Genomic DNA, 15,282 nt, shown 5'->3' with positions numbered 1-15,282 from the left:
AAGTCAGTTTAATTCAACTTAAGCTTTTTCCTGTTTAAGTATCTTTTCCATACATAAGTCTCCAAGTTGAAAGCAGTAGCAATAAAATTTAGTGACTTGCATTAATAATATTATTATGTAGTTTTTACACTGTGTGCATAAACTATTTTGTACCTAAATGGAAAAGATTCCAAAGGGGCGTTTTTTGATGTTTTTGGTAATAAGAAAAAGAGGGGGTTTGTTTCATTTTTTATGCACAATCATAAATGGTAAAACCGAATTTGCCAGTTCTTTGTCTTCTGTAACCACAGTCATGATGACTGTGGTGGAAGCACTTTAACCAAAAGGAAATACAGCGTTTATTACAATCCTAGAACACATGGACTTTCCATTTATCTCTGTTTTAGCACAGACACCTCAGTTGGAAGATACAGCAATATGAACAGTTCATGACACAGGCATAGGGTTAACTCCCCATCAGGAGGCCCTCCTGTAACTCCAGTTCCACATTGTTACCTGGCTTGGCAGGGCTGCTTTTTAAAACAAACACTCTGAACAGGGTCCTTACTTGAATTATACAGAAATAAACATGGTCTTATACAGGCTAATTCCTACCTGACTACCAGCCCTGCCCTACTGAATTCTTTGGAGCACGGGAAGCTTTGTGGAGGAGCTTTATGTCTTCTGGTTTTGGTTATTGCAGAAGTTCTCTCACATGTGGTCTCGATTCGGCAAGGGAATTGTTTTAGAAAAGCTTGATGTGAAGCAGACATGCTTTCCTCCCTTCCCAGGGGAGTTATGATACTTAGGAAAAAATGAGGGCTTTTTTGCTCACTAAACAAAGTTCACTGCAGGAAAATCTCTCCTGGCTGAAACATATTAATAAAGAACTGGCTGAAAATGAGTGAAGGCTTACAGCAGACTGCAAAGACAGTCCCTTCCTGTGAGTTGGGTGAGTATTGGGAGGAAGGGTTCAGGACCTTGATCATCTGCACCAGCGGGTCTCAGAGGAAGTTTCTTGCACAATTTAAAGCTATCCTAATAGTGCTTGCCATCTCCTTTCAAGGAACTCTTCCAAAATCTACTTTGTCTTTCAGACAATAAATGAAATGTTTTTTATGCTTCTCCATCTCATCTCAGTTGCATTTATCTATTAAGACCTTCAAGCTTATTTTACACATGACTCTTCAATAACAACTAGATCTTCCAGGGACTTTCCTGATGCAGTCATGTACTCCCAATGGAAAATTGGGTTAAGCAAACACTTTTGTCCCCAAGGTTACTGACATTGCCAGATAATGACTCTGCATTGTCACTGATGTTAGCTGTATTTCAGGAAATCTAGGAATATTAGGAGGGCTACAGATGTACTAATTCTCCATAATCCCAAATTATATAATACTCCCTGTGGGAGGTAATGTTCTAGGAGAGAAAAATGTTACAAATACAGAAAATGTTTCTCAAGAGTAAAGCCCAGATACAAATTATAATTACTCACTGGCAACTAGTGGTTCTGGCTCTGATTGTCTGAAGTAAAAAGTAACTTTTTCCAAGTCAAACAGTGCAACCAATGTATCTTCTAGCATGGCTTGCTCATCAGCCTAAAAAAGGCAAAAGAAAAAGTGAAACAGTCATTTCAGCCAGATGTTTTCCCTACCAGAAATAATATGAGAGCAGGACATAAACATAGCTACAGAACGTTGCACAACATTTCACTGATGCCGTGTATAACCTAATTAACTCCTAGATAATGTAAATATCTTTGCTTCTATTGGCACCTTCCCTTTTATTACTAGTCCAAGATCATTGAAATGAATGTTATCATTTCACATAGTAAATTAATAGGTAATTTATAGCTACCATTACTTCTCATGGCTTTTAATCAAACAATACTGTAATTATTCTTTATGTAAGATACCAGACTTCAACAGCTTGTCTTGACACCAGATCTAGCTTGTAAATTAACAGAGGGGAAATGTGAAAAACAAATTCTTCTTATTAGCAATTTTCTTTAAAAAATGCCATAACTTTAGCATTTCATTTATAAAACACAGATGAGAGTTCACTGTGTCCACTCTAAGCTCCAATAATTGAACCAGTAGCTCAGAATGAGTACAGCTCAGGGTGATTTTTGCACTTTCACCTACAAACCTCTAGATGCAAATCAAGTATGTAGATATGTCAATATTCTGATTTGCATGTATGGTTCACTCTGTGTACTCCTGAGCTAGAGAGACAGCTAAAGAAATCCAGACTAATTTACCAAAAAAGCTTCAGGAAGTAAATTACTAACTTCTCAGGACACTTTACTGAACCTTTCAAAAGGAAAATAGTAATCTACAAGTATGGTTACCTTGAGTTAAATATGTGGAAATCAATAATCGCTTAAATTAATTTTGTTCTTTATACAACCCTCACCTAGCACCTTAAGTTACCAAGAGCCAAATGGAAATCTGAGGCGTGCATTTTTCCTCCTCTAAGAACTGAAGCAGTAGGAAGGCAAAGAATAATAAACTAGCTGCCTATAAAATGAGAATAAACTATAGCTCACTGAATTATAGAAAGGAAAAAAAAAAAAAGAAAACCACCACATGATTTCCCTGATCTATATATTGAAATAGCATTCCCCCTTGTATTTAGGAAAAAGCAAAGCTGCTAGAAATATTTTGTCTCCTGGTTCAATTTATGAAGTCTCTATGGACAGAGCAGTTTTATCAGCAGAATAGTCTGAAAACCATTCAGTGACATGGGAAATCTTTGCACAACTGCTCATACTTTACTGAACTCTGGCCATATTGACTGTAGTTTCCTTCAAATACCCTTGTTTAAAATAACACAGATCATTTGTAAGCAAAACAGTGCTGAGAAGGTATTGAAAAACTTGCCTTTAAATACTTTTCACTTGATTGAGAATAGTTAGAGAAGAGACTAAATTTAATTTTATTTTCAATTCGACAATGCATACTGCTGGTATCTGATTACATGAAAACAGCTAAGTAGCATGCATTTTCACTACAAAGGAAATCTCTACAATCTTGAAAGAAAAACCAGAAGTGTTCAGTGCTGTAAAGACAACAGTTATTTTGTGATAACATGACAACTAAGTACATGGAAAAACATTAGACAGGCGCCAATTGAATTTACTCTTGAACTCTGAGGACTGCAGCACCAGGACATGCTGGTGCTGCATGGTGCTAAGAAGCATCCAAGATTCAAGACATGAACCCAAGCTTCCCTGACTGCTTTCTTCACACACCCCCCATGTGGATAAAGAGCCCTCCTGTTTCTCTCAGGCACTGACTTTACCTGTTTTTAAGCTGCACACCTTGTCCTGACATACGCTGTCCCATGCAAGCCCACATCGGTAACTCAACTACCTGTGAAGTAGTTCACACTAGCTCAAGTCAATGCTCTCTAACAGTACCATACGCTAATACTTTACGATTGTGATTTAGAAATACTTTTATTTCTATTAATCATTTCTGCTTCTAAAGTTTATCAGATCATTGTGACAGCAATTTGCTGCCGAGATAGACAAGGCAAGGAAAGAAGACCTTTGATACTAGGAACATAGTCTGTTATTTGCATTGACTTTTATACAGTAGGATGTACCAAATCAGTTATTTTCAGTGAGCAACTTCAGAGGTTGAGAAGACCACCATGGAGCAGACGGTGCAGACTGCTTCACAGTTCTTCTGGTTAGCAGCCACCAGTCTAGTGTGAGAAGCAGCTTAAATAGCTGAAGCAGCACTTTGGATAACTGGGGATTAGAGGACTACAAAGCCATGTCCCTTTTTTAACTGTTTCTTAACCCATGGCTCTTTGCCAAGCCTTGTGAAGAAATAGCAGATTTCCAATTACCCTGACAGGCTAAAAGGATTTGCCCTATGACAGAAGCAAAACAGACTAGCATGTCTACTCCTTCAACTACTACAGACCTATTGTTTTTGGGGGGAGGGGGTGATAAAATTATCTAAACCAGGTATTTTATTTATCTTGCATAAGTTCTGGTTACCACCTAATGCTACATTCACTCCTAAGGAACAGCTATAATAGCAGTGGGGAGTCAAGGGTAAACTCACTATTTGCTAACTCAAAACAAACATAATACTGTCTTTGTGGAAAACATATTTCCCATATCACAAACAAACATTTCCCATCTCTGTAATTATCTAAATCGCAAATTTTCCAAATAGCAGCTAATTAAGTAACAAGCTAAGCACAAAGGACACAGAAAATCACATTTATAACTAAGACACATTTAACCGTGCCCTAGGTCCAGGGAACAAACACAGATTGTGACCAAGCATGCCACATGAGAAGTCTTACCAGGTTAGGCGAGAGCAGGGACTGGAAATGAAGGAGAAGACCTGCACTGGCTATCTGTTCCAGCCACCTTCTGCTGGCCTCTAGTGTCTCCATTTCATATTCTTTGTTGTTGTCAAACATCTGATTTAAGGCCACCATTAGTTGCTCTGAAAAAGCACAGACTGTGGCCACTAGGCTCTGACAGAAGACCATATCTCGCCTCAGTTGTATCTCGCTATCTGTGATGGGTAAAAGCCAAAAAAGGAAAAGCAAAAATGGAGCAGTAGATTAATTAACAGCAAAGGAACTGGGTTAGAATTTTTTTCTCTGTCTAAAAACCAAGTCATTTTAATGTAAAGTAAATTACAAAGTTTACAGCCTAATGTTATTCCCAGTAAATAGCACTCCACACCCCAAACTGCCATTTTCCACATATAAAATAATCTTTTAAATTCTAAAATTATACAGAAATGTATTTAAAATCTGGAATTTAAAGTAGTTCTTCATAAACAATGAAGAACTGTATGTTTATCTTGTAGATTTTAATGTACATGCCACCAATTCTATGTACTTTTGATGTTACAAGGTGATGGATGTGAGGCAGATCTCTTTGCTGCAATGTGAGAACCAGCTGGGCACAAACACATTTACTTCCCACAGGAAAGCAAGGATAGTCAGAAGCTCTTAATATGACTGCATCATCTGGTCAACTCCACAGCTACCAGCTGGGTAGGACAGATGAAGACTGCCTGCTGTAAAGTGCAGACAGGGCATATAGGAGTGCTGCTACCAGAACGCAATCTATCCAAATACAGTATTTTATAAATGCATAATCTAGAAAATAAGCACAGAGCAGCATCACATATTCAGGAAGCAGCAGAGATTTATGGTGTCAGGGAAGTCCAGGACAGGTCCCTAGGTAGAATTCTATGGAACCATTAGCAGCTGATTCAAATTAGGTACTAGCTAACCTACCAATTTATCCTGGAGGGCACAGGCATTAGATTAGCTAAAGGTCAAAAGAGTTAGAAAGGGAAATATGTTCTCAATAAAGCACAGAATTGTAGTGATAAATATTCAGTGCTTCCTTCTCTTTTCTGAAGGTCTTCAAGTATTTTTATCATTATGAGCTGTTAGGCAAACATCAATCACAAATGGTACAGGTAGACTTTTAATCTTTCTCAGAGCAAGAGAAGAAGATTAGGTGATACTGAGGTCTTTCCAAAGCCTAAAATCTTAGTCCTTACTTTTATATTCCTCTGCCTTTAAGAAGCTTAGCTCCTTTTCCACCTTCTCTATAGACCTGGCAAGACTTTAGATGACTGGATAAGTCAGCAGAAATAATTCTGTACTCATAAAATTAAAACTGACTTTAAAAATATGCTTTTCTTGGACTCCAAGTATTTCTCAAAGTAACTCCATTCTGTCTGTTTTCCTCCTGAAATCTCCAGTCTTTTCCTTGACTATTGATAATAGTGACCACTCTTTTACTATCATTTTTATTTCATTTGCCATCCTCTCAGGACCCCAGGAAAGTCTTCCATAAATGGTCTAATCACTACTGCCTCTGCACTATGACTCATTGCTTTTTGTTTTGATTATTACAATTAAACTCTGTCTCTCCAATCTCTCAAGTTGTGCAGATTCCAGTACAGACAGAATTTTCATATTTAAAAACTCCACCCATCTCTAGCTTCAAAAATCCCACTGGCTTCTCTGTGGTCAAAAACTTTCCAATGTCACAGCAGCGCTCAGGGATTTGAGCCCAACACATATTCTCTCTCCTCGCTTTGCTCAAATTTATCTCTGTTTGCCTAACAACAGCTGACTTTCAGTGCCTTCCTCTGTATTACCTCCTTCTGAAGCAGCCCTCTTGTGTCTCCAACACCTCATTTCCAAATCTCATTCAATACTACTCGAATATCAGATACTGCATCCAAGAGCACTTTGGGCTCTTTTTTCAAAAGAATTTTTACACAAAATAAACTACAGAATTTATGAACTTATGAAACCATGTAAATAAGGAAAACTGCTTTAAAAAAATACCAAATCTGGGGTATTTTCTCAGGTCACTTACTTTAAAACACCTGAGGAATTTCTAAAAACTTTTATAATATTTGGAAGAAATCTGACAACAAAGAAATGTTATATTCCACTTTATAAAACTGCAGCTACATGTCATAACAAAATAATGAAATAATAATGCATTCATATAATGCTACAAGATGGTTAAAATAATCACTTTTACAGTCAAATGTGACTGCTTACTTGAATATTATGCACCTACAAACTATAGAGAATCTTCTGCCATAAGTATTATTTTCTAAATACTGATTGACTGACATTTATTTTGCAGACACACGTCTATTTTGTGTATTTGAAGCTGTATGCTGTATGCGGTGATGGTCGAATAATACACAGAATAATCAGATCCCTCTAAAAAGGAGAGACTTAAAAAAAGGTATTCTCTAAAAAAAAGATCAAAGGAAAGGTAAGGGTTAGAAAAGTAAGGTAAGTCTGGAAATAGATGGGAATGAAGAGAAAAGAAAAAAAGATAGCAAATAGGAGAAAGCCCAAAACAAGAAAGACAGCAGAAGTACTGTGCACAAGCTCAGTGATTTAGTAGTTACTTCATCTGCCAAGATCCAAAGTAAATGACCAGAGAAGGTATTTTGCATTTAAAAAAAAAAAAAAAAAAAAAAAAAGTGCAATGTTTGTTAGAAATGTCTTTGGAATTGTTGTGTTCTTCAGAAATCCTCACTGTAAACACAGGGGTAAAGTTGTTGATATCAGGTTATCGTGTCTGAGATTTTTCCCCTTCCTCTAAACACAGTATTCTGTCCAAAAGCAAAAAAAATCTCAAACCACCCACATCCATTTCCCTCACTCCCAAAACAAGCAAAATTACCTGTATATTCAAGAAGTGCCAAGAGTATTCGTGCCTTCACCTCTTAAAGAAAAAAGAAAATATATTGAGGTCATGGTTAAAAGTGTTTTCACCAACATAATAATGCATTTGCAGTTTCTCATTTTATACCAGCTTAACTGCAACTTCTTGTGTAGGCAATCCTGATTTATACCTACAAAACAGTAATGAGTCTCAATTTCACTTAATTTTACATATTACTTGATAAAATTGATAATAATCAAAAGCACCAACACTGAGAAAGACACATAAAGAAGCAGCTGCTATCTCAGAGTACATGTGTACCAGCTGGCCAGTGCAAGTCCACATATGAAGAATTCCAGTCTTAAAACTTTGAAAAGCAAGACCAGTTTTCACTGATTCCCACACTACCCCTGTTCTTTATTTTTTCTTTTCCCTCTCTCGTTCCATACTTAAAAATCTCAAATTATCCTAATTTTAATGTATGCCAAAGCATCCAGGAAAAATACAACAGCATTTTCACTTTATTCTCAGCCTTCAGGATTTTATTTTGCTTCAAACATTTCTTGTCACTTAACAATGTATGAAGTAAAAAAGTATAGATTAAAAAAAAAAGTCTTCATTTACAGTGATAAAAATTTGGTTTTATATCTCTTGACACTTTTTTTTTTTGGGGGGGGGGGGGGGGGGTGAACTTCTCAAAGTTTGCGGGCTGAAGGGAGTGATTCTTCCCCTCTACCATGTACCAGAGCACAAATTTAAATGTGTTAACCACCACTGCAAGGAACAGGCAAATCAAAAAGCTGCCATAACCTTAAAGAGTGTTGAACTTCGAGCACATCAGTTATCCTAGAGTAACTGCCTGTAGGAACACACTGCTACTTCACATGCTTTCGGATCTTTCCAAACTTTCTTTCACACACTCAGTTTTCTGTGCAGTCCTATTCCAAGCCCTGCTCAGTGGACCAGCAGAGCTGCTATGGGGCATATGGACAATAGGACAATTTGGGAATATGTTGCCCCCTACTAAACCCGAATGTAATAGGTTTGAAATTTGAATTGTTTGAAATTTGAACACAACTCAGATGACAGAACTGACATTGGAGTTGACTCTATCAACAGCACAGTCTGGATTCTGTGTGTACTTGAACGTATTTATGAAAAGCCAGAATCTTCCCCAAAGGTGACTATGCTTAAAAAAGAAGAAAACCTTTCAAGCCTGATCTTCATCTGTGCTGTACACACATTGTGAAAAGAACTGGCAGTACCTATGCTTCTGAAACTCATGACCACAGTATCTCAAATACAAGCATCAAAACACTCAAAATTACTGGTTATTCTTGAAAATTGCCTGGTGATAGGTCTTTGCCTTAGCCTTCTGTCTTTTGGAAAAAAAACTTACAGAGATTAATAACTTAGCACCTTGTCTGAACATAGCTTAGTAACTGAAAATACAATACAGGGAAATATAGATTTTGTCTGAAGAATTTAGATACATTGAGGCTATTACTTGCAGCTTGTTTTATATGAGATTTGTTGGATCTCTGAATTCAAAAGCATTTGAGGTATCTATAAATAATGATTTCCTGCTTACGGGAAAATTACAAAACACTGCAACTCTCCTTTATCATTGCTATAAGTCTTCTCTATTTCAAAATATACCCACAGGCAAGAAAGTGTTTTTAGGTTATTTGTATAAGTAGAGACTTACCTGGGGTTAGAAATGAACTTTGGATGTCAACCATTTGCTTTTCAACAAATTCCAAATCCTATGGAAGTTTTCACCCTGTCTTGCTACACGGCATATGGAAAGGAATAACTCCCTAGCAATTTATCTTTAGATTATATGATTTGTAATGCAAGATGCTTTCAGCTTCTTTTATTCTTAAAAATTCTTTTGTACTACTTTTTTTTTTTTTTATCATGCTATTCTGCTATTCTGATCTTTGCCAGTAAAGGCTAGATTTTAGTTTTATTTTGTTTCTCACACCTGAAAATATTTTTGAAATAAGACTGAGATTTGCACTGCATGTTTCATGATTTAAGTTGAAATACATGTCTTATACCTTTAATGACTGAAAGGATCCTTCACTCCTCACTCCTAATTTAAATTAAAATAGATGTGTACTTTCTCAATTGCATAGTATTTCCTGTTTAAACTTAAAATTATTGTGCTAGCAAAACAACTGCACTTCCTCATGCAGTTATGTGACTAGCTGACTAGAAATCTGACTTCCTCTAAAACACCTCTTCTTTTGACCAAAGATCTTACCTTTTTTTAATTTGGGAAAAAAACAACTACAGAAATTTCTCCTCCTCTTTGTTCTCTTTATACCTTTCTGTTGTTATGCTGACCAGTTTTGGTTTTACTTTGCTTCTGAAGGGTCCCTTTCTTTCCATCCATCTTGTTGATTTTCCTGGTTCCTACTTGAGTCATCCCTCAGCTTTTCCTCTTGTGCTTCCCAATTCTCATGTTACATCCAGAATCACGTACCTACATTATTCTTTCTCTGTTCAGTGACTGTTGAATACCTGCCCTGACTACTGCTCTCTCCTGCACCAAAATCAAGCACTCCATCTTCAAAGATCTGCTTGTGCCAACAACTTATCTTTATTGGTTTAACAATTTAGTAGGCCCAGTCACTCCAAGAAATAACTTTCATCTTTACTTTAGTTACTTAGCTCCAGATAAATCCTCCTAGACTCCGTATATTATTTCAGAGAACTCTTCATTTCTATCAACTTGATTAGCCTTCTAGGGCTGCCTTTTACTGTAACCATAGAAAACTTTTCTTTCTCTAATGATATGGGAGGACAAATGAAATGAGACAAAGCAATCTCCACATAATGTTTTAAATCTACTGTCAAGGAAGGTTTGGTTGGTTTTTTCTGTTGGTTTTTTTTTTTTTTTTTTAATCTGTGCAAACCCTCATAGATTTTTTTTAAAAACTGTTCTCCCAATTCCAATACTAATAAAAAGAAAATTGACAGACCAGAATGACCATCCTTGAGGCATTCTGAGTTTTCCATTTCTTCATACAAAGTAAATAAAAAGAATCCTAAGATCTAGGACTTAAAACATCTCATTTTTGTGTGGCTCCCATGTCTCCTGTTCTAAAGCACTAATCAGTCTAATCTAACACAACACATTCTACGATGCAACAGAACAATGAGTAAAAAATTACAATAGCCTGTGATATTTTTATGAAAATAAAAATGAGTCAGTTTTCAATAAGGAGATGCATTTACTGAAAGCATTCATCCTTACTTAGCATTCATCAATAAAGGTTAAGTATGTTTGTAACATTTGGAGGTTTTAATTACAACAATTTTTTTCGCCATGGTGAACAAAGTTACATCTGTGGTCTCCTTTGACTACTTCCTCTAGAACACGCTAGAAGAGACAAACATATCTGCTTTCCTCAATTAAAATACTGCCTTTTACTTATAAACAAACATGAAGAGTCTTCTAAAATCCCAGGACTTTGTTCCAACTTTTTCTCATAAGCCCAACTAAGCAGTCAAATTAGGAGGTAACTTTTCTTTTTTCTGAATCGGGCAAATAAAAGGGAAATCAGGGAGGTAAATCTCTGTACCATGCTTTAGGTTTTCAGCCAGAAATAGCTCAGGGCAGTACTAGTGGTTCTTCTAGGTATCCTGACCATTTATGAACACAGTGCATAATGGCAAGATTAGAAAGGAGAAAACAAGAAATGAAGATATGATGGGAAAATTTAGCTGCTAAAGCATTTATAGCCCTGCTTCGTGCTGATCTGATTTCAGTTAGATCCAGCTGCTGGTTGTGTCTCAAGTTTAATTTATACAGGCCTAAGCCTGTCTAAGTCACAGCAGTCTCCCCAAACTGCCCGAGGGGCACATTTCTGCCCTGAATCTTTTCAACACTGAATTACATATACCTGTCTAGACATGCCTTGGAAACTAAGGCTTGAAAAGCAATTATTTACTTCCATTCTCCTATTTCTCCTTCATGCTATTTGTGCCAGGGAAGCCACAAGAAGCTAGGCTTTCAGGTATCCATTACATCACACCAACTTCTTGGTCCCACAGGCAAATCAAAATTATAATGAAGATGTGGATCATGATTCTCGAAAGTACTTCTCAGGAACAAGTATTAGTGATACCAGTTTGCAGGGGTGGGGGCGGTGGAATAGAAATCAAAGTAAAGAAAAAAACATGACAAGATAATAGAAAGATGTAAAGACTGACAGTGAATAAACAACCTAAGATGATAATTTTACATGTAAACCCATGTATTTGGTTAAGAAGATGGCACAGAAGCCAGTTGTTGGAAATCTCTGACAAAAGCTCAGATGCCGTGGATGGAAAGGGAGAGCCAAGAATATTTAAAGTTGGCAGAAAAATTCTGAGACACAGTGATGAGAGAAGTTAAGGCAGAGTGGGTGCTCTCCTTGAACAGCACAAGAACAATGCCTTTTACTATTTAGCTCTGAATCATGCACCATTCACAAGTATGACAGTTGCAATAAAGTTAGTTACTATAATTTATTAACAGAGAAAACCCTTTTTAATCCTAATTTCTAAAACATTAGAAAACACAAACAGTTTTATTGTTCTGTAAACATCAAGATTCCTTCTGATAAATATCACCATTACATTATAGTAGTATTGTAAAAAGAGAAGTTTTCTATTATAGAGAGGCAGCAAGTCCTTTGGACCTTGCTGAACTCTCCCACAGAATTTTGTGGTAGATTTAAAACCAAATTTATCCGAATAACCTCAGCTCAATATTGAGAGTATATGACCAATGCTGAAATGGGTTAAGTCTATTAATTCTATTTATGGGCAAACAAGTTATGTGAAAATGGTCTGTTAGGCTTGGCTTCAGAAGGGGGGCAATGAAGGACTGTTAAAAACACATTTCTGTTCCTCCTGAACTGTGAAAGAAACCATGATTAATACTTGAATATAATTTGGTTTAGGCTGAAGATAGACCTGTAGATAGAAGGATCCAAAAATATTTATGCATTTTTCAATCACTGACGGCCACCATTAAACTAAAAGAAGTATTCTTAGTATTGGACAGTCAACCCACTGTGATTGACTCAAAAAATAGGAGATATTTTTGTGGTTGTTTTTATAATTTTCTAACCCAGGGTCTGAAAATATGATTGTATCTGAAATGAGAAATACCAAATGTCAGAGGAGGAGGAGTTTGTTTGGTTTGGCTGGTTGGTTTTTGGAGGTTTATCTTAATAAAACTTATCACAAAGTTCTTTTCCAGTGATCTGAAATTTAGCAGTTTCTTTATGGGACACCATGGAAATCAGCCAACAAAACAAAAGAAGCTAAACACACACACAAATCATTTAAAGCTAGACCTGACACAAGTTTTTGTTCCCATGTAGACTCCTAGAGCAAGTAGTTTTATAGAAATAATTTTGCTCATTATTTCTGTTTCTCTGTCAAACAGCACAGGAAATAAAGCAGAAGCTACAGGCAGATTTTCTGGAGAGGAAATCCCAGTTACTTTCTTATGAAGCCAGGGAGAGAGCAGAAAACCCCAGCTCACATTGTCACTTGGTGGTGAAGAGGAGCAGAGTACTAGGTAACTTAAGACAGTGGTGGGAGGGAGGTGGAGGAGGAGGAGTGATAGGATGAGTTGTGATGGACTAAGTGAAAATCAGTGGAAGAGGTTTGGCTTCACGGCAGAAGAGGGAGTATGATTTTAGAGGGACAATGATTCCAGATCAATGACAGGTAAGAGCACGATATAGGACAAAAGTTGTCCTGCAGACTCTTCATCTTTCCATTTAAGACAGTAGAAAAAAGGGAGTTTAATTTCAAGGAAAGCCCCATTTTGGTCTATCAGTACCATGAAGTTCTGTTACAAATCAGTCAAGCCCACTGGACTTCAGCAGCAACTGAAATAACGTAGCACATGCAACATATGGTTCATTTGTTTTCACTTGTCAGAACAGATGATTTTCTCTTCGGTACCTGAAGCCAATAGGGTGAGCACGAGACAGCTGAGATATACTCCACTAACCTTGTTACTAAGATCACAAAAAAGTTCTGAAATTCAGGCATTTCCCATAGACTACACTGTGTTCAGCAAACCTTGCCTAGCAGCAACATGAAGCAGTTGTATCTTTCCTCTTCCCTTCCCCAGGCTCTCTATCATTAATGAAGTGTTTATTTATGGTCACATTGTTCTTACTAACCTTCTACAAATTTTCTGATATTCTGGGCAAGACTCCGGACACTGCTGGGGAGGTTCCAAGGGTCTTGCTTGATGTGGAGTCGTAGCCTCTTTGGACAGTTAAGCTTCGGTTCCATTTCCTGCTGAAACTCTAATCAAGGACAAAAATAATATTTTTCTGCTTAAACCTCCTGAGAAAGCCCCAGTAAGACATTATTTCTTCCTAAATGGTTTCACAGCTCAAGGAGTTGTCAACTTATTTAACTCTAGTTAAAGCTAGGGTGACAGGTCTAACAGTCACCTAAGCTCCCTACTTAAAGGAGAGAGCAAGCAGCACTCCCAAACATGATTCTTTCTGAACCAGGTACATAAGATAGAAGATGCCTGTCTCCACGGAGAAAGCAGGACCCTGGCACTTTTAGAGGCAAAATTAATTCAATCAGAAAATGAAACTTAAAACAAAATTACTTATTGCTTAACCTAGTCTATCTTTCAAATCATTGAAGTGCTCCTTGTATGGTTCATGAAGATGGTGCAGATCAAGAATAAAATATCTGACATGTCCATATCTTGTGTCAAACTGAACATTTACTATACCACTGAAAGGATAACATTTTGTTGTGTGGGCCTGCCACAAACAATCTGAAACACTGAGAAACACAAGAGAGCAGAAATGCTCTAGGTTCATCCCCATTATCTTGGGTCCGAAATAGGAAACAAAAAAAAGAAGAACAAAAAGAGGAGGTTATGTGGTTTTCCATGCAAATTCAGTGAGGGGGAAGTATTTCAGGCTTTGTAAAACCAGATAATTGGGGTACAGTAATTAAGCTCTATTGACTTCAGTGGGATTTTGGTGATTTATAAAAGCCGAAGATCCACCCTCTGGCCATATAAAATTAGTTTTCCTTGGCAAAAGACACGTGCAGGATCAATAAAATCATAATCAAAACTATTATACATATTAATACAACATTCAGTCTCCCATTGAGCTTTTTTCTTTTTTTTTTTTTAAAAAAAAACACACCTCAGTTCACTGAAAGAAGTCCTTTGCATTTTTCATCAGAATATTATGGCTACCACCAGATATCTATTTATACACTTAGACTTAAGCAACTATGTGAGCATTAGCAGAGTATCTGAAATTACATACAGGATTTTTTTTTTAAAACGATCAGTAATACTTATATAAGCATATATTTAGCATAAATATTACTTTAACTATATATTTACATTTGAAAATTATTTATAAATCAACTTCACAAATTATATATCTACAAAAAATAATAAAAATCTGGTATTAGTACTAAAATAGATCAGAAATGGCTTCAGTAGTTGAGACAAAAATGTAATAAAAACACCTGCAATATATAAAACCTGTTTCTTGCTTCAAAAACCTCAGCAATTCTATAGTCAGTTCAGAGTCTACAATTTAACACTAACTTTCCAAGAAACCTAAAATTCTTTTGTACGTTGTGCAATGGAAGTGTAAGAAGCCAACTAAGAATAAGATCTACTTAACAAGAATTTCAACAACCAATTATTGCAGAATACACCAAGATTAAGTAAAATCAGTTCTTTAACACCCAGCTCAAGGAGTAGATAGCCATATCCATGTACCCCTCAAGCTGCCTTTTGATTCTCATAGCTAGAAATAAATGTTACCTTGGAGGCCCCGACCTGGTGTAAAATATTTTGTCTGCTCAAAGGCTCTCATCACAGCTGGTCCTTTCAGAAGATTGACAATTGAATCGACCTGTTGGGATCAAGGTTCTGTGAGAAAGATGTTTTTTACAGCAACAATTACAAATTCTTTCTTTAAGAAATACGGACTACAGAAAGGCAGCTTTGGATTCTTTCTTACCTAATGGCTCTAGTTAAAGTAACAAGCTAGGGAATGTTAGACTAAATCTAAGGACCTGTTTAATTC

General features: G+C 36.6%; 1 protein-coding gene across 2 annotated transcripts in view; it reads right to left on the bottom strand.

Annotated features, from left to right (window-relative positions):
* The window catches only part of PREX2 (phosphatidylinositol-3,4,5-trisphosphate dependent Rac exchange factor 2), a 189,535-nt gene that overhangs the window by 48,666 nt on the left and 125,587 nt on the right, over positions 1-15,282 (bottom strand). For both annotated transcript variants that reach the window (XM_075023413.1, XM_075023414.1), the window contains 5 exons: positions 15,018-15,108; positions 13,378-13,506; positions 7,196-7,237; positions 4,309-4,526; positions 1,478-1,580 (listed from right to left, as the gene is read on the bottom strand). In XM_075023413.1, coding sequence (XP_074879514.1) covers positions 1,478-1,580; positions 4,309-4,526; positions 7,196-7,237; positions 13,378-13,506; positions 15,018-15,108 — 583 coding nt within the window. The remainder of the gene's footprint in view (positions 1-1,477; positions 1,581-4,308; positions 4,527-7,195; positions 7,238-13,377; positions 13,507-15,017; positions 15,109-15,282) is intronic.

Source organism: Buteo buteo, chromosome 3 (genome assembly GCF_964188355.1).
Source record: "Buteo buteo chromosome 3, bButBut1.hap1.1, whole genome shotgun sequence".
In the NCBI taxonomy this organism is placed as follows: domain Eukaryota; kingdom Metazoa; phylum Chordata; class Aves; order Accipitriformes; family Accipitridae; genus Buteo; species Buteo buteo.
This window is presented reverse-complemented; position numbering and strand designations above follow the sequence as displayed.